Below are 21,132 nucleotides of genomic sequence, written 5' to 3' on the forward strand. Positions count from 1 at the left end.
AGAGAAGGAGGGAAGAAGGGGAAAGGGGGAGGAGAGGATGAGGAGAGAGGAGGGGAGAAGGGGGATGGATGAGGAGAGAGGTGGGGGGAGAGAGGAGGGAAGGAAAGGGGGGAGGGGAGGATGAAGGAAGAGGAGGGGGGAGGAAAGGGGAGAGGGGAAGGGAAGGAGGAAAAAGGGGGAGGGGAGGATGAGGAGAGAGAAGGGGGAGGAAGGGGGAGAAGGGAAGGGAAGGAGGGGGGAAGGGAAGGGGAGATGGGAGGATGCAGGGAGAGGAGGGGGGAGAGAAGAGGGAAGAAGAGGGGGAGAAGAGGGGGAAGGGGAGGATGAGGACAGACGCTGGGGGCGTGGCAAGGCGGGCCAGCTCCCACAGGGTGTGCTGGGGGTGGGCAGCTGGCGGTGGGCAGAGCTAAGTGAGAGCGCTGGAGAGCACCCAACAGCACTGGACGCCCAGAGGTACAATGTTCTTACTTCTCCTCCTGCCCCTTCTCATTTCAGTTGAAGAAACTGAGACTCAAAGGAGACAAGGCAACTTGTCTCAAATCATGCAGTCAAGATGCCGCATAACTGGAGGAAGAAAGTACCGGGTGTCTAGACCCAAGGGATGCTGAGAATGCATCCTTCTTCTCCGTGCGTCCCTATCTACTGAGGACAGGTGAGCCCCGAACCACGCAGGTTATAAAACGCGGGGTTTCTATAAACACAGTACAATACCACAAACGGACGTTAGCTTCCTCGTGGTTTTCTTAACAACGTTCTCTTTTCTCTGGCTCGCTGGCTTGTCAGAATACACAGAACACTCAGAACACGTGGTAAGCGAGTATTTACATGATCAGCAAGGCTTCTGGTCACCAGTGGTAGTCAGCTTTGTGAGAGTCACAGGTTGAACGGGATTTCTGAGGGCGCAGGGCCGGCCCCCACAACCCACGTTGTTCAAGGGTCACCTGCAGTTCGGAGACCGAACGATTCTAACGCGTGGTCATTACACTCACACAGCCGTAAGTGCCGTAGGAGAAAGTAGCAAACCTTACGGTCCGGCAAGGAAGAGCCGCAAGTCACCTAAGTCAAGTGTGTCATAATCACCTCTGCTGAAGACCGCCGGGTCTAAAATGTGTTTTCTCTCAGAAGTTTGAAACAATTAATGCTCCGGCAGACGAGATTTGGTTTAGCGCCCCGCTACCACAATGAAATGTTTTGAGATGTGACATGAAAACTGACACCTGTAATTCCCAGGTGCAGAACCACTGCCAAACAAGTCTCGAGATACTTACTCCTTAATTTTTTAGAGAAACAAGAACACACAGCGTGTTGATCAGAGTTTGACTTAAAAAACAATATTTGGCAAAAATGCTTAACAATCCTTTAAAGTAAATGTTCATCTTAACAATCTAAAATTCTATGTAACTGTCATGAGGACAAGAAATCTAAAAGAACGAAAAGCTGTTACCTGAACTGGCCTACTTCAATGTATTCGAACTGCTTCAGCACAAATCCAATAAACACCTACAGAGGAAAATAAAAATTTCACATCAATAATTAAAATGTGCAAACTAGGTTACTTTTCTTCCTACTTAGTTGTGTAAATTTTTAACAAGTTCCCGACAGCAGACAAATGTGTCTGTATACAAGAACTCAGAGGTATTCTGTGAGACGGGATAGCTCAGGACACTTCCAGAAATCCCGTAAGTACATTTACTGAACCAGGGGGTGAGAGCCCTAGAGAAACAGGAAACGCCGAGCAGCACAGAAAAGGCCTATCCGGCGACTCGCTGGCTCCGGTTCACACACACTGAGCGGCACAGATGGCCCAAGACTGGCTTAGTAATGAGGTGCCCGCGTGGGTCCACCTCCTCCCCGCACACCCCAGCGTTCGAAGGGGCGGATGCTGAGGGCTGCTGACAGGGAAGGGGACCCCGAGGGCACAGCAGCACTCCAGGACTGGACTAGGGCCAGTTTGGCACCCAACTCTGTTCTAAGCACTAGTTCCTCCTCAAAGATGTGAACCAACTTTAGTTTGCTTGAAAGCAAACGTCGTAATTGATAGCGTGTTTAAAGCAAGTCTCTGGATTTTGCAAAAATGCCCCCCAAACAACAAATCTTCATTGTACCTTACAATTTAAATTCACTTGTCTTGGGGTGGGGAGGGTGAGTGGGGAGGAAGGCCTCTGACGCACGCACAGAGGCTAATAACCTGGACACAGCCTCACACAGGCAGGAGTGCGTCCTCCGTGCGCCCAGGCCCTGGACACTGGCGCATGAAATGGGTAAGGAGCGACAACCAGTGTGCAAATAGCAAACTGCACGTTTCTTAAAGGTAGACTTCAGTGTCTGCTACAGGTAATTTTTATTAAATTACGACCGGTATGGCAGATGAAAGCTAAAGGTGACAAACCTGATCTGAATCCAGAAGACAGTAATTGACCCGTAACTGAACCAGCTGTGCCAGCAAATCTAAGACCTGCCTCTGTAGCTGCACAGACGTTGTGGTTGTGTACTGCTTTAAAGCTTTTATAACCAGAGGCTCGAACAAACGAATGTGATTGTGAATAGCATTCTATGAAAAAAAAAAAAAAAGAAAAGAAAAAAGAAAGAACAAACTGAGTTAGACTTCAACCAAAACCTTCAAGCAGCCAACCTGGAAAGTGCTGAGCACCGAAGCCTGCCGCCTCTCACTCACCTTATCTGCGCGGTTCTTAGTGGTGCTGGTGAGGTTCGTCTTCAACTGGGTAGACACTTTCTGAAGCACGTCAAACCACCTGCAGGCGGAAAAAAGTGAGCAAAGAACAGCCGTTAAGTCTTCTCCCGTGTCCTCAGCCACACTCCAGGCCAAACCAATTCACGTCCACAAAATCAGAACATGTCCAAGTCAGAAAGCACCGAGGCGGCCACGCCACGCGGCGGCACCCGCTCCTGTCTAACAGACAGCAGGCCGCGCTGAGATCGCAGGGGGCCGCCAGCCAGTCCTGTCACTGGTAGCAGGCACTCAGACAGAGCGCTGCCTGCCCCAGGAAGCTCAGCGCCACGCCACCCAGGCTGCCGTGAGGCCACAAAGGTGACGCTCACTTGAAAGACTCAGTGACCCAGAAGATCTCACTTGATTCTCTTGGGAAAAAGTTTCTTTAAACATTCACATCAATCACACCCTTTTCAAGAAACACGTATGAAATTAGACGACAGTAACATACACACGGTTCCTCGCTTCTTTGTTTATACCCCATGCTATTAAACAAAGTAAACAGATCTATTCCTAAGAACTGGATGCATATATATATAGTAAGTATGTGACCAATGTCAAGCCTGGAACAAGGGCATTCTCCTCAGTTCCCGACTAGTGTGTCAACTCTAGCTGCTTTAGCACTACATCTATAAAAGGAAAAACAAGGAATTCTCTTGTTCGCGGCACAGAGCAATTCTCTTGCTACACAGAGTAGCAACTCAAATATCTGCTAATAATTATGGTTATTTAAGCAACAACAACCGCATTCCAGGCATCAAAAATACAACCATAAATTTAACTGAAGAGAGACTTGCAGCCATAAGGTTATAAAACCCAAAGTACTATCATACGAGATTCCTCTATGCCCTTCAAGTACACTTACACACTAACACTTTTGTGCCACGTGGAAGCCATTCTTTCCCTCTAGTACAGACCTGGGAAATGCCGCCTATGCGGCACCTACAGGAAAGGGGGGTCTATGGGCACCGGAAGAGCAGCCGGCTCTCGGCTTTTACAAACGATTCACCGCCAGCTCTTCTGTGCTTGTACCCAGAACGCCTCCCCAACGCTACCGCCCCGGCCAGCACAGGGGCAAGGTTACCCTGAGGCGTCGTGGTCCTGCTCTGCCTGCACCATGTTCCTCAGGCTGGCGTCGGCTAAGGCCTGGGTGAAGTGGGTGTAGGGAGCCATGAAGCAGTAGTGGTACAAGCCCGGCCTCACGCTGGAGGAGCCCAGACGCTGCGCTCGGCCCTGGGACTTGCTGGGGTTGGAAGACAAGCCATCAAACTGGGAGGCCAAGTTTGTCCCAAAGAGAGTCTTCAGCAACTAAAGGGGAAGAAGTGAAGCCATCAGCATGAGGCTTAGCGCGGCGCCAACACACGGGGGTCTCCCAGGGGGCCGTGCCAAACCCAGCTAAAAGCAACGGGCTGTGTTAGCAAAGCTCCAGACTGACATCCTGGAGGACGATCGCCATCGGCACCATGGGACACTGCTGTCGCGAAGGGCGATGTGAGCCGGTAAGTCAGAACCCCAGGAGCCTCGCCCTCCTCCGCAATTCTGTTGGACCCAGCATTCCAAGCAAAAGCCTGGACGGACGCCACGATGGCAGCGTGTAGCCAGAGTCCGGCGGCAGGTGCCAGACCCAGAGGGGCGGGACAAGGAGCCCTGTGCCCGATATCGGGGCGGGCCAACACGTGACCCGTGGGGCTGCCGGCCGTGCCACCAGCACCGCCTTCTAAAGGACGTGAGGCATCCTGTCCCCCTGCCCAGGGCGTGGGGCTTAGAAGATGAGCCCAGGAAATGACATTTTTACCTGCTGAACACAAACAGTTGCCATCATCGGTTCTCGACTGAAACAGGATTTCAGGTAGCCTAGGATCTCCTCGACACACTGTGGGAAGAAGAAGCAATAACACACGCAAGTCGGTGACTCCCGGGCGGCCTCCCATGGTGGCGAGCCACAGTTGACACAGAGGAAGCTTGTGATCCGCCAGTATGAACAGAGCTCGGCAGGAAGCACGACAAACCTGAGCCGCTCCCTCCAGCCTCTCCTGCAGGCGCCACCGCCACTCCCTCGCTCGCTCACTCGCCTGCTCGGGGACGCTCGCCAGCTATCTACTGGCCACTCTGCCCCCAGCCCCGTGGTCAGGGAAGGAGTTCAGAGTGTGCAGGAGCCGCGAGCCCCACGGACGTCCAGCTGCATGGAGCACACGGGCACCCTGTGGGATTTACTACCCAGAGTCCTACAGCGTCTACGGCAAGCTGCAAAAACGACCGCCCACACAAACTACTTTCACCGCATTGAGAATAAGATGCGAGGCACCCCGTGTCCTCTTGGGGCACCGAGAAGGACGAAGACACGAACTCTCAGGACGCCGCCAGAGCAGGCGCTCAGCGTCAGCGGCACAACGCCCGGGCGCCTGTCTGGTCGCCAGCCACCGCTTCCCTCAGCAGGGCTGCGTTGACACCAACCAGATGGAAGAGGCCTCTCGCCTCGCTTGTTCGCCACAATTCTCCGTGCTGAAGAGCAACAGACTTCTGTTGGTTTCAAATACTAGAGGCCCATATATACATTTTCAATATTCTGACGTACTCAAATTAGACTCTAAGCATTCAAGTTTGCATCCTACGGGGTGAGTTTGTTACGTGTTGCTTTTTGGTTTTACCAGCCCATAGCTGGTATCCAGTAAATGTGAACAGAGAGAATTACAACTAGAGCCTTCCAGATCAGGGTCTCTCTGGCAAAAGACCCTGTCTCCCAACAAACACACACGGAGGGCTCAGTGGCACCAGAAACCGCACCAAGCCCTGAATGCTGGTGAGGACACATGCCGTGGTGATGTCAGCACACGGAACAACAGGAGCACCTCGAGGTGTGGACACCAACATGCGGGGCAATACAGACAGGTTTCCCCTTCTGGCAAAACGAGGCGAGAGGCCCATTTACACCTTCCACCCAAACAACCAAAAGAAACACCGGACACTGTGTGAAATTACAGTGACAAGATGCCAAACAGCAGGCGCTGAAGGACAGTGACCCTGAGAGACGGGAACAAGAGAGGAGAGCCCCGCACCACACTGGCCCACCGCCCTGTGAGAGCTTCCAGGTCGAGGCACAAGGAGGGGGGGCACAGGGCAGCCCAGGGACTCCAAGTCAGGAGGAGCTATGAGTCTGGGAAGCTGAAGTAGCAGGGACTCAACGGGACAGCTGCCCAGACAGAACTCTGGACCAGTCCCCAGGGCCAGGGGACAATCACCAGAAAGGGTTACGGGGCAGTGCTTGGCACCCACAAAGGGCTAGGGACAGTTACTGTCGCCCCCAGCCCGGGAGAACAATAACTCACGGAGCACCAGGTAGAGCACTCGGGAAGGCCGTGCCTCCGTGGTGGGAACAATTAGCCCCAGACTGAGCACTGCTCCAGGCCACTTAACAACACAAATGCAACACCCACACGTAAACTGTTCCCACACAATTTAATTCTATCTCAGAATAAAGCTCACGAAGATTTACAGGAGTACAAAAACGTCTAGCATCCAATAACATTTCACGATGCCTGGCATCTGATCAAGGTTACCAGGCAGGCAAAGAGGCAGGAACACACAATCCACAATGAGGAGTATAATCAATCAAAAATGACCCAGAATGGCCAAGATTTTACAATTAGCAGAGAAGGACGTTAAAAGCCCTTATGACTGTATTCTCTGTGCTCAAAAACTTTAGTAGGAATATAAGAGATTTTTTAAAAAGATCAAAATCAGACTTTAAGAGATAAAAACAACGTTAGTGAAAACATACACCAGGTGGGATTAAGAGTCAGACTAGACACTGCAGAAGAAGAGATCAGAAAGCTTGAAGATACAGCAGTGAGAGCCACACAAAATGCAATGCAGAGAGAAAACAATAACCCAAAAGGAGCATCTGTGCGTCGCATAAGGGACAACCTCACGCATCCAAATACGCAGGTAATTCAAGTCCCCTTAGGAGAGAAGCCAGGACCAGAAAAAGATATTTGAAGAAATAATGGCCCCAATCTTCCCAAATTTTAAGAAAACTATGAAGCCACAGGTCTAAATTCAACAAACCCAAGCACAAGAAATGTAAGGAAAGTTACACTGAGGCACAAAAAGCCAAACCGCTTAAGACCAGTGCAGTCTCCAGAGAGGCCAGAGAAGACATAACTACAATACGGGCAGCAGTACGGAGATGCATGGAAAAGTGTATATGGAACAGCGGCCAGAGAAATCACCAACACACAAACAAATCGCACTTCAGAATACATTCCAATTACATAAAAGTTGGGAGTGGAATAAACAAGGTCTAGACGAGAAGAGAGATAAGACTATTATATGTCAAGAACGCAGAATTATGACTTTTCATCCCCCGCGTTGGAACTCAGAAAAACAAAAGAGACCAACTCTACTCTTTACTCTCAAATCTCTCTCCGCCTTCACCTGCTGTAACCAGAGAAGCTCACGGCAATGGGAGGAAAACCCGATCCTACACTGTGCAGGTCACACCCCCCAAAAAGTCCGTGAGGCTCAGGCCCCCGGCGCCAGAGCGCGTGTCCGGCGCACATACCCAGCGGCACCGCTGCTGCTTGTGGAGGCACCTGCCGCCTCAACCGCAGCGGCAGGATGGCAAGTGGCAGCGTGTGTCTGGCGGGCGGGGGCGGGGGGCGGGGACCCAGCCTCGCCCGCACAACCGTCGGCCAAGGAGACTTCTGGCAAACAGCCAGTGGCCGAGCGCAAAAGAAACCCTGGGTGGTTTCTACTCCCCTCGAAAAGACCAAGAACGAAGACTCAGCAGTTAGGGAAGAGAGGCTCCCAAAGTACAGACCAGGAGGCCTGGGGAAAGCCAAGGCTGGAGCTAAAGCGGGCCTCTCCCACCCAACAGCACAACAGATAAACTCAGAACAACAGGGAAGCTGAGGAGCACAAAACCATCTTTATCCATAAGGACCAAGGTGAGAGGGCGAAAGGCCATCCTGTCCCACATACAAGGATCTTCAGAAATGGAAGTTACTATGCACACTTTTAAATATATTTTTATGTGTGTGTATATATATATATATATATGTATATATATATACATACACACACACACACACACACACGTATATATATAAAACTATATTCCCGTTCTCAGGAATACACAGATCACATAACGTCAACCTTAATTAGATTGTGACTTGTTATTTACCTTCACATATCAGGATAAATGTAACCTTCGATCAATTCACTGCAACTGAAAAACAACTACTGCTGTATGTGTGTGGCAGTCATAATAAAAAGGTAAAAAGAAAAAAGGAACCACACTCCCCAAAGATGAAAATCTACAAAAACAATAAACCACAAAGTCATCTTAATTCCCTTAAATAGGAAAATTTTATTATTTTAAAAATCCCAGTTAGATGGTTTTTATTTCAGCGTATCTAACATTCAAATTTAAAATTCATCATATTCCCTATCTTGCTGAAATGCATTATCCACACACAGCCCACAGGCCCTCAGGACCTTATGGTCTGAGGGAAGAAAAGCAACAGATCGCCATGCTGACAGGGCCACACGGGGAGAGCGTACCGCGCCCTGGGCGGGACGGCCGGCTGGTCTCACCAAGAAGGTGGCAGCAGTAAAAAAAACTCTGCCAAGTTTCACTCAGAGGGGACAATAACCGAGCACCAGTAAGAACAGGACACTATCCAGCCATCGAAACAAGTGCACACACTATACACAGACCTGGGAAAGAGCCCAAGAAGCACCTGGAGACAAGATAATGTACATACTGTGATGACAAAAACTAGGTAACTTCCACACATCAAGAAAAAGACAAAAACACATGAACTTCCTGAGCGCGCCACATGTTTAGGACACACGTTTGAAGGGGGAGCTCCCTGTGACTGACTCCGAAACGCGTGAGAACCAGGGCACCCGGGAGCCGGCAGGGGACACACCCGGGAAAGCGACCGCAGTGAAATGTGACCTGCAGGCCCGGGATGCGGACACACGAGATGGGCGTTCACCTCACACGTCCTTAAAATCTGTCCCTGTGTCTGAGCGCCCCCTTGTAGGACGAGGGGGAGGGGATACCGGACTTGGAGCCAAAGCCCAGGAGTTTCAGCCACAGCTCTGCTGTCCCACGGCACCAGAGGAGCCAGCCACGCAGCCTTCACGTCCGTTTTCGCCCTTCCTGCTTGCAAAGGGCAGATAAGAAAGCAAAGGGACTGCCACCACAGTTTAAACCCACCAACACTGGGTGTTGTATGGAAACCAATTTGACAATAAATTTCATATTTAAAAAAAAAAAAAAACAAACACCAATATTCTAGAATGAACTGGGTCGAGGCTAACATACAGAAAAACCCTGAAAACGGGATGGAAGTAGGACACCCCCAACGTGAGGCTGACACAAGAATCAGAGGCAGGAGCCATGACACAGCAGCCGGGGGCCGTGGAAGCTTCTCCCCAAGCTGCTCCCGCCTTCTGAACGCACCCAGATCCCCCAGCTACAGCTCGAGGGGAAGAAACGAAACACAAACCTTCCCAATGTCCTGCAGTGTTGCCAATTCTAGGATCTGAGAGAGCACATCCAAGGCAGAACGCAGAAAGCCCCCAAACTTTTCAGCACTGTTCTGAAGGTCCAAGGTAACCTTGGGAAGCAGAGGGAAAGAACACAGGGTTACTGGCATGTCCTGTTCCGTCACCTGCAACAAAGACACGTGCTGTCCACGCGGTGAGAGTGTCCGGCTGGGCTGCTCTAACACCCGCGATCTGGGGGGGTTTCTGTTTGTTCATTTGCTTTCAGTGCTGGGAAAACGCCCTGGAAAGGAACCGCATAAAACTGTAACCTTTCAAAGGCATCTTCCAGCTTATAGTGATGCTGCTGAAAGAAACAATTTCTGACCTTCTATTACAAGAAAAAAAATTTAGTGTCCATTTCAACCAGTATCTGATAAGCACCATATCAAAACCTATAAAATACACGTTGTGTTCCACGTATGTTCGTATCCCCCGGGAATCATGATCAAATCCAGAAACCGCCCTTCGGTCTGGCTCTAGCAAAACATTAAATTCATCTTAAGAAGGATTAAATTATAATTCGAAAGGGCCCAGCTGAATTAAATTATGCAGCAACTCCTCTATTTAACAGACTGAGAATGAGTCAGGTCCAAGGATATGAAGGGCGAAGGGGAGGGATCAACTATAAAAATAAAAACTGGCAAAAACCTTGCAAAGCGCTACAACAGAGAATGGAGTCTGCTCCGTGAAATCAAACCCAGCCAGCCGTGATGACAGAGGAAGCACTTCCTGGGCCGAGGGGCAGGACAGCAGGGGAGACACACACAGAAGGTGAAAACCTTGATGCTCTTGTGTCACTGTGAGGTGGTTTCCAGCAGGCAGAGGAAGGGCGAGTGGGGACACAGGGACAGGTGACTTCATGGGGCCACATCCCACAGGGACAGGAGGGTAGGGGCTCACCTCCAGCAGGCATGACAGAACGAGGGGGCGAGGGGCATGCGCATGGGAAGGCCTATCTTGACAAAGAACAGAGGTCGCAGGGGAGAAGCAGGGCCATGGGGCTCTGAGGGGGGCGGACAACGAGGGCCAGGGTGGGAGTACAGCCAGAACAGAGGGAATAAAGATGTAATGAAGGAGGTGGAGGGGCAGTGTGACAGATGTCACATGTGCCAGGCACTCCAAACACACCGATCCAGGCGGGCATCCGGGACACCGGGGGCCACAATGCACGGGGTACAGCGTGGAGCCCAGGATGTCCCGGAGGGGAAATGATAAAGAGGGAGCCGACACTGGGATCATCAAGAGGGCCCCAGGACTCAGGACAGGAGTCGAGAACAGGCAGAAAAGAAACACCTCTGTGCGGTATTTCCCACGTGCCCTCTGCTATGTGGGTGGTTGACATGAGAAACACTGGCTAAAAAGAGCCTCTGAATCTTCTGTAAAATGTGGTCAAATACTCTGATCTTTGAAAGGTATTGATATCCTCCAGAAAAAAAGCCAGGTAAAGTTCATAAATCATTTTCAAACAAACAAACAAACAGACAAACAAAAACCCTGAGAAATATCTATATCAATAACAAAAGATAATGAACATCTGGGTACACACTTATCAAGAAATGTGCAACATCTGTGTGAAGTAATCCTCAAAAATTCTTTTTCAAATTCTTTAAATTTCAGGTACATCTGAGGCATATACAAGAAGTTTTCAATAAACAAAAAAGCATCCCACACTCTGGACAGGTGGACTTAACATCTAAGATACCAGTTCTTCCCAAATTAATCTATAAATTAACATGATCCCAATGGAAATACTCTCAGGATTCTTTAGAACTAGATTAGTTTATTCTAGTGTTCACATGCAAAAATGAGTAAGAAAAGAACATCCAGAAAAAATTCTGAAGGAGAATGGGGGGGGACTGACCACCTCAAAAAATATACCGAGCAGCTACACAATCAGCACGCGTGCTTCTAAAAGATGAACAGATAGACAGATGGATGTAACAAAACAGTAGAAATACAGAACTATGAGAATTTAGTATCTGATAAAGGTCGTATTTTAGATCAGTTAGTGCATGAAAACTGGATTATTTGGGAGACAGTGCCAGGGAAACTGGGCAGGCAGCTAACCAATGAAAAGCCCTACGAGAAACCGTGGCAGATTTTTCCTTAACCATCTCAGTGTGAGAAGGCCCGAGGTACAAAACATACCCGTGCAGAAGAGTTAACAGAACAGACAGAAACCGGTCTGTAAGGTGGGCCCTTGGTGGTGTCCACGCACTTGACCAATCGAAGGTCCCCCACGCTGATAGAAAACCTTCCCTGATAGGGCTGGTTCCCTGAGCCTGGACTCTGGGAAGGAATCCCACGTTTTACGTCACACAACTGCCTCTGCGAGGCTGAGGTTTCAGTTCATGCCAGGCAGAGGAAGCCTCCGCTGCTCGGGGGACAAAGCTGCTCTGTGGCCCTCAATGGACAGAGAGAACACGGATCCCTGCAGACTCCACGCTGTGGTAGAAGTCCCAGCTGTGAAAACAACTACACGCCAGTCCCAGAGTCTTGCCAAAAAATCTCTGAAGGTGGGGGGTGGCCTTGGGAGGCCCAGACACAGCCCCGGTAACCCACAGAGAGACTGCGACTTCAGCAGAAACCTTACGTTTTGATATGATGAAAGCTACCATAAACAAAGCTGAAGACAAAACTTGAAAAAACCGTCACAGCGCACACCCCACGCTGTCTCGTATGTACGTGTATGTACACACACAAGCTGCGAATCTTAACAAACACATCCACAATCTATTAAAAATCTGAGCACGTGCATATTTTTACAAAAGGAGTGGTCAGTACCTTATAGTTAGCGTGAGTAGCTTTCAGGACATCGTGCAATTTGAGGTATGAAGGAAGGTGGTAGAAACTCCCCAGTGATGAGGACTTATTTGCTGTAACAGGCCCTGAGGCGTCGGATTGTCGAGAGGCTGTAAAACACACCACACAAAATAAACTTTTAGATCAAAAGTAAACACTTGCCACGTTTAAAAGAAGTTACTAGCAATAATGGCTTTTAAAGGTATTCTAGTAGAATAAAATTCAAATTCTTCCTCTTTTTGATTAAATAGAAGTAACAAAAAATTGACTGCTAGACATAAGTAGAATCCAGGCAGTCCCCAGAAAATAAAACAAGACGAAAAGGAAAACAGCGGTGTAAGGCTACTGTCTGTTGTTACGGTCTCGCTGCCAGTTTGCAAATCAGAGGAACGACTAGTTCAATGACCTCCGGCCAATCACACAACTGCCAGGAGCCTGAGGCTCCCTGAGGCTCCCAGTGCACAACGGCGCTGAGCCCTGGCCGGTGCAGGTCACGCACCCTGTAAGCAACCAACGTGCTTAAACGCTGTAAAGAGCATACATATTATCATGAAACGGACATGAAATATTAAAATGCCAAGCACTATATGGAAACTATACTACTCGAGTTTTAAAGATCTTCAACTTGGAGCCCTTAGTTGATTTAATCCACCAGAAAGAGTATCAGTGACATACTGATAACTTGACATTTGTAAAGTTCTGAAGCTTTTAAAGCTGGCAAATCCTCCTGCGTCCTATCGTCAATCCCTTGAAAAGAGCAGCTTTTAAAAAGCCTTCCCGTAAACACTCTGTAAGCAAAACGACTAGGAGACCACAACTGTGCAGGCGCCGTGAGTCAGCGTGCTGACAGGTTTGACGGGAGCGGGACAGGACAGGTCGCCCTGGCTCCCCAGCCCACAGCGGCTGCCTGGTCAGTGGAAACCGCAAGGTTCCCCCGAAACCGTGGCCCCTTCTGTCCTGAGACCGTCCCAGGTCTAGAAGCTGCTCCATGATCTGAGCTTCTGGGTCCCGTTCACTCACATGACTGAACCCTACCGCAGTGCGCCCAAATGTAAACCTGCCACTTCCAACTGGAGAGGGCCTCACATGTCAGAACCAAGTATTTCATCCACTAGCTCTGCTCCCAGCCATCTACACCGCCTCCCCGACTCAAACTCGGGTCTCTTCTACTCTCTTCTGCAGGGAGAAGTGGGACGGGGAGGACAGCAGGCAGGGCTCCTTGCTAGGGGCCCGATGCCTGCAGACCTCTGTGGCCACATACTGGCAAGTGACACTAAGAGGCACTCAAGACCAGAATACGGTCTGGACACAGTTAGGGATATTTATAATATTTAATATCCGAACCCACACTGAGGAAACTCTTTCTCCGGCTCCACTGCCATGTGTTTTACTTCCAGAAAATACCAAGTTATCACATTAACTTCGGCACGAACATAAGCATAGTCCTGGCTTTGGATGACACACACCATGTCCCCTGCCCGTTAACACTTCATACCTGGACTGGCTTCGCTGCCTTTCTTGGGGCTCAAGGGCGCAGAGGCCTGCTCTCCCGGCTCTTTCTCCTTTCCCTTCCGGCGGATCGGACTTAGAGAAGGAGGGTTTGTCAGGGACGGCAAGGCTGCCTGCAACAAAAACCAGAGTCTGTGAAGGAAGTAGAACCAGCATGCAGACTGAAACTCGCAGATGTGGTTTCCCATTCCCAGAGCAGAGCAAGCAACCCAGGCAATCTGGTTTTTCTCGGAATCCTCATTTACGGAGCTCACACGCGGTACGTGTACCAGCTACACTGACCCACACAACCATCACACGTGGCAGGGATTGACCCAGAACTTCTTCACAGGTGGACCGTGAAGGGGGTCAGGCGGGGCCCACCCATCACCTCCAGTGGCAACCAGGGCACTCTGTGGGAGCCAGGACAGGAAAAAGGGTACGAAGCAACATTCTGAACCCATTTTCAAATGATGAAACGAGCTCAGAGGTGAAGGAACGTACTCAACGTCAAGGCTAACGAGCAGCAGAGCTAGGGGTCCACTGGACAGAGACAGAACTGCAGGAGGCACATAGTGGGCACTGGGCCTCAGCTCTGCTTCTCTCCCCACAACGTCAGGGAAGTGGACGGAGTGTGGCAAAAGCTGCCATCAGGAGCGCAGACCGACAAGACACAGACCACACAGTCCCTTCCCATGACGTGTCTGCCGCGGGCAGGTCCACAGAAACAGCAAGTAGGTGGTGGCTGCCTGGAGCTGGGGGGGCACGAGAGGTTGGGGGTGAGAGCTAAAGGTATGTCTCGTGTTCCTTTCTGGACTCTACACTGGTGGTGGTGATGGCCCAGTGGCTCTGGGCGTACTAAAACAACCCAAACCCTACACTGTAAGCAGAAGGATCGTATGGCATACGAATTATGCTGGAGTTGCAGGGTGTATTCATGAACATGTGGTCTCAACAAGAAGAAAGAGAAGAAAAGAGGCTGTAGCAGTACTCCATCAGGTCACCAGTTTGCACCAGAATAGTGGCAGTGAACACACAGAGAAGTGTGTATGTACGTGTGCACCTATACGGGTATGTGTGCATTTGTGTGCGTGTGTGTACATGTATGTGCATGTGTGCACGTGTATACGGGTCTTTGTAAGATATTCAGTAGGGAAAACACAGGACTTGATGAAACAAGAAGCTATGATGACCACCACGTTTGCAGCTGACAAAGCACAAAGTGAGGGGAGCACGGCAGGCACGGGCAGGGGCGAGGCTCAGCAGCTCAGATCCAGAGCACACCTGAAGTCTGCGAGCCATCCAAGGAGATGCATGGCGCGTCCCTGGACTGACACCCCAAAGACACACCTGGGGTCTCTGACGTTTACATACCAACGGTAAGAGCAGGACTGACCACCTTGAGCTGTCCCGTCCCGTAAAGGAGCCATTATCTACACGTGGCCATTTAATGACAAACAAAATCAGAAGTTCAGTTCCTCAGTTGCGCTAGCCACTTTTCAAGTGATCAGTCACCACGTGTGGTTGGTGGCTACTGTCCTGGCTGGCCTAGACATCAATGTTCCCACCATTACAGAGAGTTGTACTGGACAGAGCTGGCCCAGGAAATATCAAGAGAGGCCAACCTAGGACAGAGCCTGGAGATCATCAGTGGTGGGCAGAGAGGTGAAACCAGGAGAAGGCCCAGCGAGCAGACTGGTTGGAGAAAAACAAGAGACAAAAACCGAGAGACCAGCAGGAATGACTGTTTCAGGACCTGCGTGGCGGTACCGAGTGATACACAGGAGAAGACAGGACCCAAGAGGTATCCACGAGACCCAAGGACCAATCTTGGCAGGGAGATCCTGCCCCCTGCTATGGAGAGTGGTGGCCAAAAGCCGACCCCCTGAAGTTTGGGGAATCGATGGCTGCAGCCACAGGAGACCCTAAGGTGTTAAGCGGGGAGACGGCACTCTTCAGAAAGGTTTGTACTGATAAGGAGACCAAGCGGCAGTCGAAGCAGAATGTGAAGTTAGAGGAGTTTTTTCAAGATGGAAGTAACCTGAGATAGAGGACACAGGAGTGTGCGAATAATCGGATATAATTATAAGTGAGCTCATCTACCTTATTCACTGTGCAAACAATTTACCACTTGGGAAGCTAATTTGATAGAGCTACACTTCACAGAAGAGCGATCTGCCAACATTCCAGGAGACAGCAGATGAGTTAGTTACCTAATAAGCCAGCAACTTCCTTATGAGCTTTCTTGGCTAATGCTGAAAGCCAAGAATAAAGATCGCTTTCCCCTCAGAGACGACAGTAACCGATGACGGTACCAAAAGAGCTATAAATTGGTTGACGTATTATGGCGTTAAATCCAACGTCATCATATGAGCGGTTTTGTTCATTTAAAGTGAAAAAGAGTAAGGAAGGGACAGATGAGTCACGAAGGCATGCCTGACACCCACGACGTCACTCTGTGCTAAACGGCGGCCAAGTCCAAAGTTACCTTTATTGCCGGTCCAGGAGCCACATCGTCCAGCACGTGTGCACAGATATTTATCACCTTCAGCAGGTGGGCGAAGAGCTGCTCCACCATGGGCACCAAGGTCCGGTCACCCAGAGCCGGCCAGACCTCTTCCTGCTTGGCGGCTGCTGGGCTGGCCTCTTCCTCAGAGGTCCACGAACTTCTCAGAGATCTGGGGGCACTGGCTGTGATGCGGCACAATGTGGGGGAAAGGAATGAGTAGGCAAGTCATTTAGACCCATCCACTCTGAGTCTGCCGGACATCTCCAGCCGGTGGACCTTCCTAACATCACCACAGTACGTACGCCCGGTCAGGACGTGCCAATCCACCCCAGGCGCCCCGGACCTTTGCAACCCCAATCGAACCGGGGGCCGAGGCCTGCTGATCCTGCCCCCTGCATCCTCTTCCAGTCAGCCCACCACCATTTATCCCATTCAGACTCTCTCACCTCGACTACGACACCTTCTCCTCCTAAGCGGGTTTCCCTACCTTCTCCTCCAAGCCACACTGAAGCCGCTGAGGGACCAGACCGTGCAAATGCACCAGCCCCACTGCCAGCCCCTCCATGAGGCTCTGCCATGATGTGGCACAGCAAATAGGACGTCATACTTAAGGAGCACTTAGCGAGGCAGCCCACCTGTCAAGTTCAATGGCCTTCCTTCCTTACATCCTCCCTGTCAGTCCTCATCTCACCTAACATCCCCAACGACTGGCAGTCCTCACATGTCACAATTTTTTTTGTGTCTCTATGCCTTCAAATAGGCTACGCCCTCCACCTGGTGTTTAAAGAGAGCGATGATGGCCACTCTGGGCAGCCACTGTACTTAGTTTACATGCGTCACCCGCTGAATCCACACGTGACTTGTGAACGGAGCCCACACACCGCCCTTTCTTACAGCCGTGGTGCCTGGGACTGTGCCTGGCATATGGTGCCCACTAAAATGAAATTAGGAACAGGTTTACCTGTGGCTGAGGGGCTGGGCAGGAAAAGGGCTCCTTTAAAACAGTCGGCCCAGAATAGATGCCTATAGCTCACATCCATGCATGCTGCTGACGTCGGGAACTCTGACGAAGGGCTGGAACCATCCTGGCGATGGCCTCACAATATTCTCCTTCGCGTGCGCACCACCCCATCCCTCAAAAAGAAACCTACAGCTCTGGACCCGAAGCCCCTGCTCCACCTCCGGGCCACTACCTGCGAGCAGGTTTCCGGCCAGCACCAGTGCATCCTGGTGCGCTGCGAGGTCCAGCGGGAACCAAGCTGACGAGAGCAAGGTGAGGATGACCGTGGCCATGCCAACAGTACAGCTCTTCCTGGACTCACCGGACACGCTCAGTGGGGGTGCCCTGGAAGCCAACACAGGCAGGTCAGATGACAAAAGCTGTAAAGCAGTCTTGCCTTCTCCCACGAACCACGAAGGCCTACCACCGTACGCTTTGTACCAGCTCACAAAGCGATTTTACTATTGTTAACTAACATCCTTCCTGCACATACACCTCAGCTCCACAAAAATCAGAGAAATGAAACCAGGTAGCACATCTGATTAAAACTATTGAAACTGCTTACTTTTATAACTTTTTAACTTTCTTCGAATTTTGACTTAGCATATTTTACTCCAATGCCAAAGTAGCCTAGAGTCAGGTCAGGCACTGGATCTATGACCAGAAACCGCAGCTGCTCAGTAACTACCTGTGGACAGAGGGAAGCAATCATTCTAGACCGGAGGATGCAATCCATCCACTCCAAGCAAATGTCAGCTGGTCATAGGCTGACACAGACACAAATCTGCAGATTTACTTTAAGCAGGGATGGTGAGGGGCGCCTGGGTGGCTCAGTCGGTTGAGCATCCAACTTCGGCTCAGGTCATGACCTCACGGTTCGTGGGTTTCAGCCCCGCATTAGGCTCTGTGCTGACAGCTCAGAGGCTAGATACAGCCTGTTTCAGATTCTGTGGCTTTCTCTCTGTCCCTCCTCTGCTCACACACTCACTCTCTCAAAATAAATAAATAGACACTAAAAAAAAGATTTTTTTTTTTAAAGTGATGGTGAGCCCTGGGGCATCTGGGTGGCTCAGTCGGTTAAGCGTCCGATGACAGCTCAGGTCATGACCTCAGAGTTCTTGAGTTCGAGCCCCGTGTCGGGCTCTGTGCTGACAGCTCAGAGCCTGGAGCCTGTTTCAGATTCTGTGTCTCCCTCTCTCTCTCTGCTCCTCCCCTGTTCACACTTTGTCTCTCTCTCAAAAATAAACATTGAAAAAAAAACTGATGGTGAGTCCCAAAATTTTTCTCAGTCATTGGTACACACAGTAAAAGCTTATTTCTTAGTGTCACAGGAGACTTGAAATTATTTCACAGATGCTATTAGGGCCATCTCCTGGAAGAAAATCATTTTTAAATGAAAAGTGCTAATATAAGTACAAGTTCCTAAATTACACACTGTAGCTCATCATGATTTGGAATGACAGGTCATATTAGTTGGTTTCAAACAAAAAATGTTTCCAAATTTCTAATACACAGCGAAGACTTTTGGAGAGAAGCCAATTAGAGACGTCTTGCCAACATATGTGAATTCCCTACAATGAATCTACAAGTCACACCCTGAAATCCCCCAAAGCACTGACAAGTGGGCAACTGACACCCACGGGAGTCACAGCGAATTCAGATCTTTAGGAGCTCTGTCACTAGCTAAAAGGGCAGAGCCCAGCATTCTGCTGGGTATTTTTCCAAAAGGTCAAACTGATACAAGATTTAAGAAAGAAACAAGGAGGGGCGCCTGGGTGGCGCAGTCGGTTAAGCGTCCGACTTCAGCCAGGTCACGATCTCGCGGTCCGTGAGTTCGAGCCCCGCGTCGGGCTCTGGGCTGATGGCTCAGAGCCTGGAGCCTGCTTCCGATTCTGTGTCTCCCTCTCTCTCTGCCCCTCCCCCGTTTATGCTCTGTCTCCCTCTGTCCCAAAAATAAATAAACGCTGGAAAAAAAAAAAAAAGAAAGAAAGAAACAAGGAGATCCCAGTAACGATGTCTGGATCACGTAAGTGAAGACAGCCACATGCTGAGAACAATACATACCCACAGTGCCAGCCTAAACTCCAAACGCAGACTGGAAAGGCAGTGGAAAGAAGACACAAAGCCTCGCAGCATCCGAACTGAAGAAGGAAAAGACAGGAAAATCACACCCACGCACCAAAAAGTGTTTATCACACTGACCCTCCTTTTACCCTTTATAGAAAGTACAAACAATGAAAACAGAATTGAGATCTCTGTCTCACGATATGTGTCCTACCAGGGGACTGATTCGTCCTTCAAGGGTAGAACTGGACAAGTGAGGCACAGGCGCTAAGGAGGGACCGTTCTATGCCGTGACGGGAGGCCAGCAGCCGGCACAACCCTTTTGCTCACAGTGGCAATGGCCCCATGCCCTCCCCATGCCCTGGTCTGCTCCGTGCTGGAGGGAGCTCACTGATGTCCACCTCCTGACCAGGCCGCAAGAGGCACAGGACAGGGACCCTCTCTGTGTTAACATCCCAAGCCTAGAAGAGTGCCAGACACATGGAAGCCACAATAAATACAAATAAATGAAGCTTATGATAACTTTAAACAAATCCAGGGAAGACCAAACTACAAAGAGGCCAAACAATATTAAGGCTTAAAAGGCACTATATACTTATCAAGACAACCCAATCATAATTGTTGGGATTTTTCTACAATATGCAAGTATTTCTTCTGCCACATAAAATAAATGACGGGGGAAACAGCCAATTAACGCAACTTTGTATCATATCCTCTATTCCTAATTATGAAAGTCACCCTTGTTCATTTTAGGAAATTTATAAGTATCTGATAAAATATGAAACAAAAATCGTAGTCCTAAAATCCATTTTGGCCATTTTCTACCAGTCGTTTTCCTGAATATGAGAAACGTACATGTGTGAATACGACTTTTCCCAACAGAGATCGGACTGTACATAATCACACGTGGCTTTTGGTCTCTCTATTGTAACCCAGATTCCGTCTCTCTACAGAATGAAAAACTCTCCCAAGCACCGCGATGACAGGTGTGTGAACCTTCTGCTGCACATACAGATCTCCGTCATAATTGGAATGGGGTCACCCTTGCACTCTTGGATGCAACGGCTCTTTTCCACGTCAGTGTTGCAAACGACGACACGTGTAATTACACCGCACAGAAACCTTTGCTGGTGTGTCTGCTTCTTCCCCGTAGCGCCCATCACACACTCACCGAGTCCGTTACATCAGAGGCAGTTTGAACTTCTGACACATTACCAACCCGGATTATGGGAGTGTTTATTCTCATTCTTATGTCTTCCTACACTGAATTTTTTGACAATGAGCACGTGTTACTTTCATCATCAGAAACAAAATGGCTGTTCGCACGCCCAGTCCAATAAGCCCAGACTCTGCTCCCTGGGACACAAGTCCTAGGGAATAAGCCCCACACAGAAGGCCTCGAACGCAAGCACCTCCCATCACCATTAAAAACCAACCGCACAAACCACCCACAATCAATTTCGAGAACACCAACCCAGGGGACTTACCGTAAGTGCTCGCGTGGTCGACGTGACCAGCTCGTGGGAAACTGCCGCAATGACTCTCGAGAGGTTATTTTCCACAGTGACATCTGTCATGCTTGGCAGTAGGTTATAGCCTCTGTATATTCTAATAAGAAAAACACGGAAACACGGAGACTTCAAATCTACCACTAAAGCTTATGGTAGTTTCAAAATTCAAATGGCATTTCAAAGATTAAGATTAAAGCCTCTAGGAAGTTACAGCAGTCCTGACTCTGAGGTGAACGAGAGGCTAGACACACACCCGGTCACTACGATCCCTACCCTCCTGCGGCCACCCCATTGCAGCGCACCCCCCCACCACAGCCTCGCCTGAAATCTCCCCACCTGCCAAAAGCACCCGTTTTTCAAACTCCGAAGTTGGAAGAAATCCTTCTGGAAGCTACCGTGATTCCAGGAAAGAAGAAAGCATTCTCCCCAGTGCAGGAGCACCGCGGACTCTCCGTCACCCCTCTCCTGG

At 49.9% G+C, this 21,132-nt stretch overlaps 1 protein-coding gene across 3 annotated transcripts in view; it reads right to left on the reverse strand.

Moving 5' to 3' along the window:
- Positions 1-21,132, reverse strand: part of HTT (huntingtin) — a 145,984-nt gene that overhangs the window by 65,488 nt on the left and 59,364 nt on the right. For all 3 annotated transcript variants that reach the window (XM_027071080.2, XM_027071023.2, XM_027071126.2), the window contains 12 exons: positions 20,640-20,760; positions 19,153-19,229; positions 17,282-17,433; positions 16,068-16,270; positions 13,587-13,713; positions 12,074-12,201; positions 9,250-9,360; positions 4,527-4,604; positions 3,816-4,039; positions 2,675-2,753; positions 2,390-2,551; positions 1,445-1,500 (listed from right to left, as the gene is read on the reverse strand). In XM_027071080.2, the coding sequence (XP_026926881.2) occupies positions 1,445-1,500; positions 2,390-2,551; positions 2,675-2,753; positions 3,816-4,039; positions 4,527-4,604; positions 9,250-9,360; positions 12,074-12,201; positions 13,587-13,713; positions 16,068-16,270; positions 17,282-17,433; positions 19,153-19,229; positions 20,640-20,760 (1,518 nt within the window). The remainder of the gene's footprint in view (positions 1-1,444; positions 1,501-2,389; positions 2,552-2,674; positions 2,754-3,815; positions 4,040-4,526; positions 4,605-9,249; positions 9,361-12,073; positions 12,202-13,586; positions 13,714-16,067; positions 16,271-17,281; positions 17,434-19,152; positions 19,230-20,639; positions 20,761-21,132) is intronic.

Source organism: Acinonyx jubatus, chromosome B1 (assembly GCF_027475565.1).
Source record: "Acinonyx jubatus isolate Ajub_Pintada_27869175 chromosome B1, VMU_Ajub_asm_v1.0, whole genome shotgun sequence".
In the NCBI taxonomy this organism is placed as follows: Eukaryota; Metazoa; Chordata; class Mammalia; order Carnivora; family Felidae; genus Acinonyx; species Acinonyx jubatus.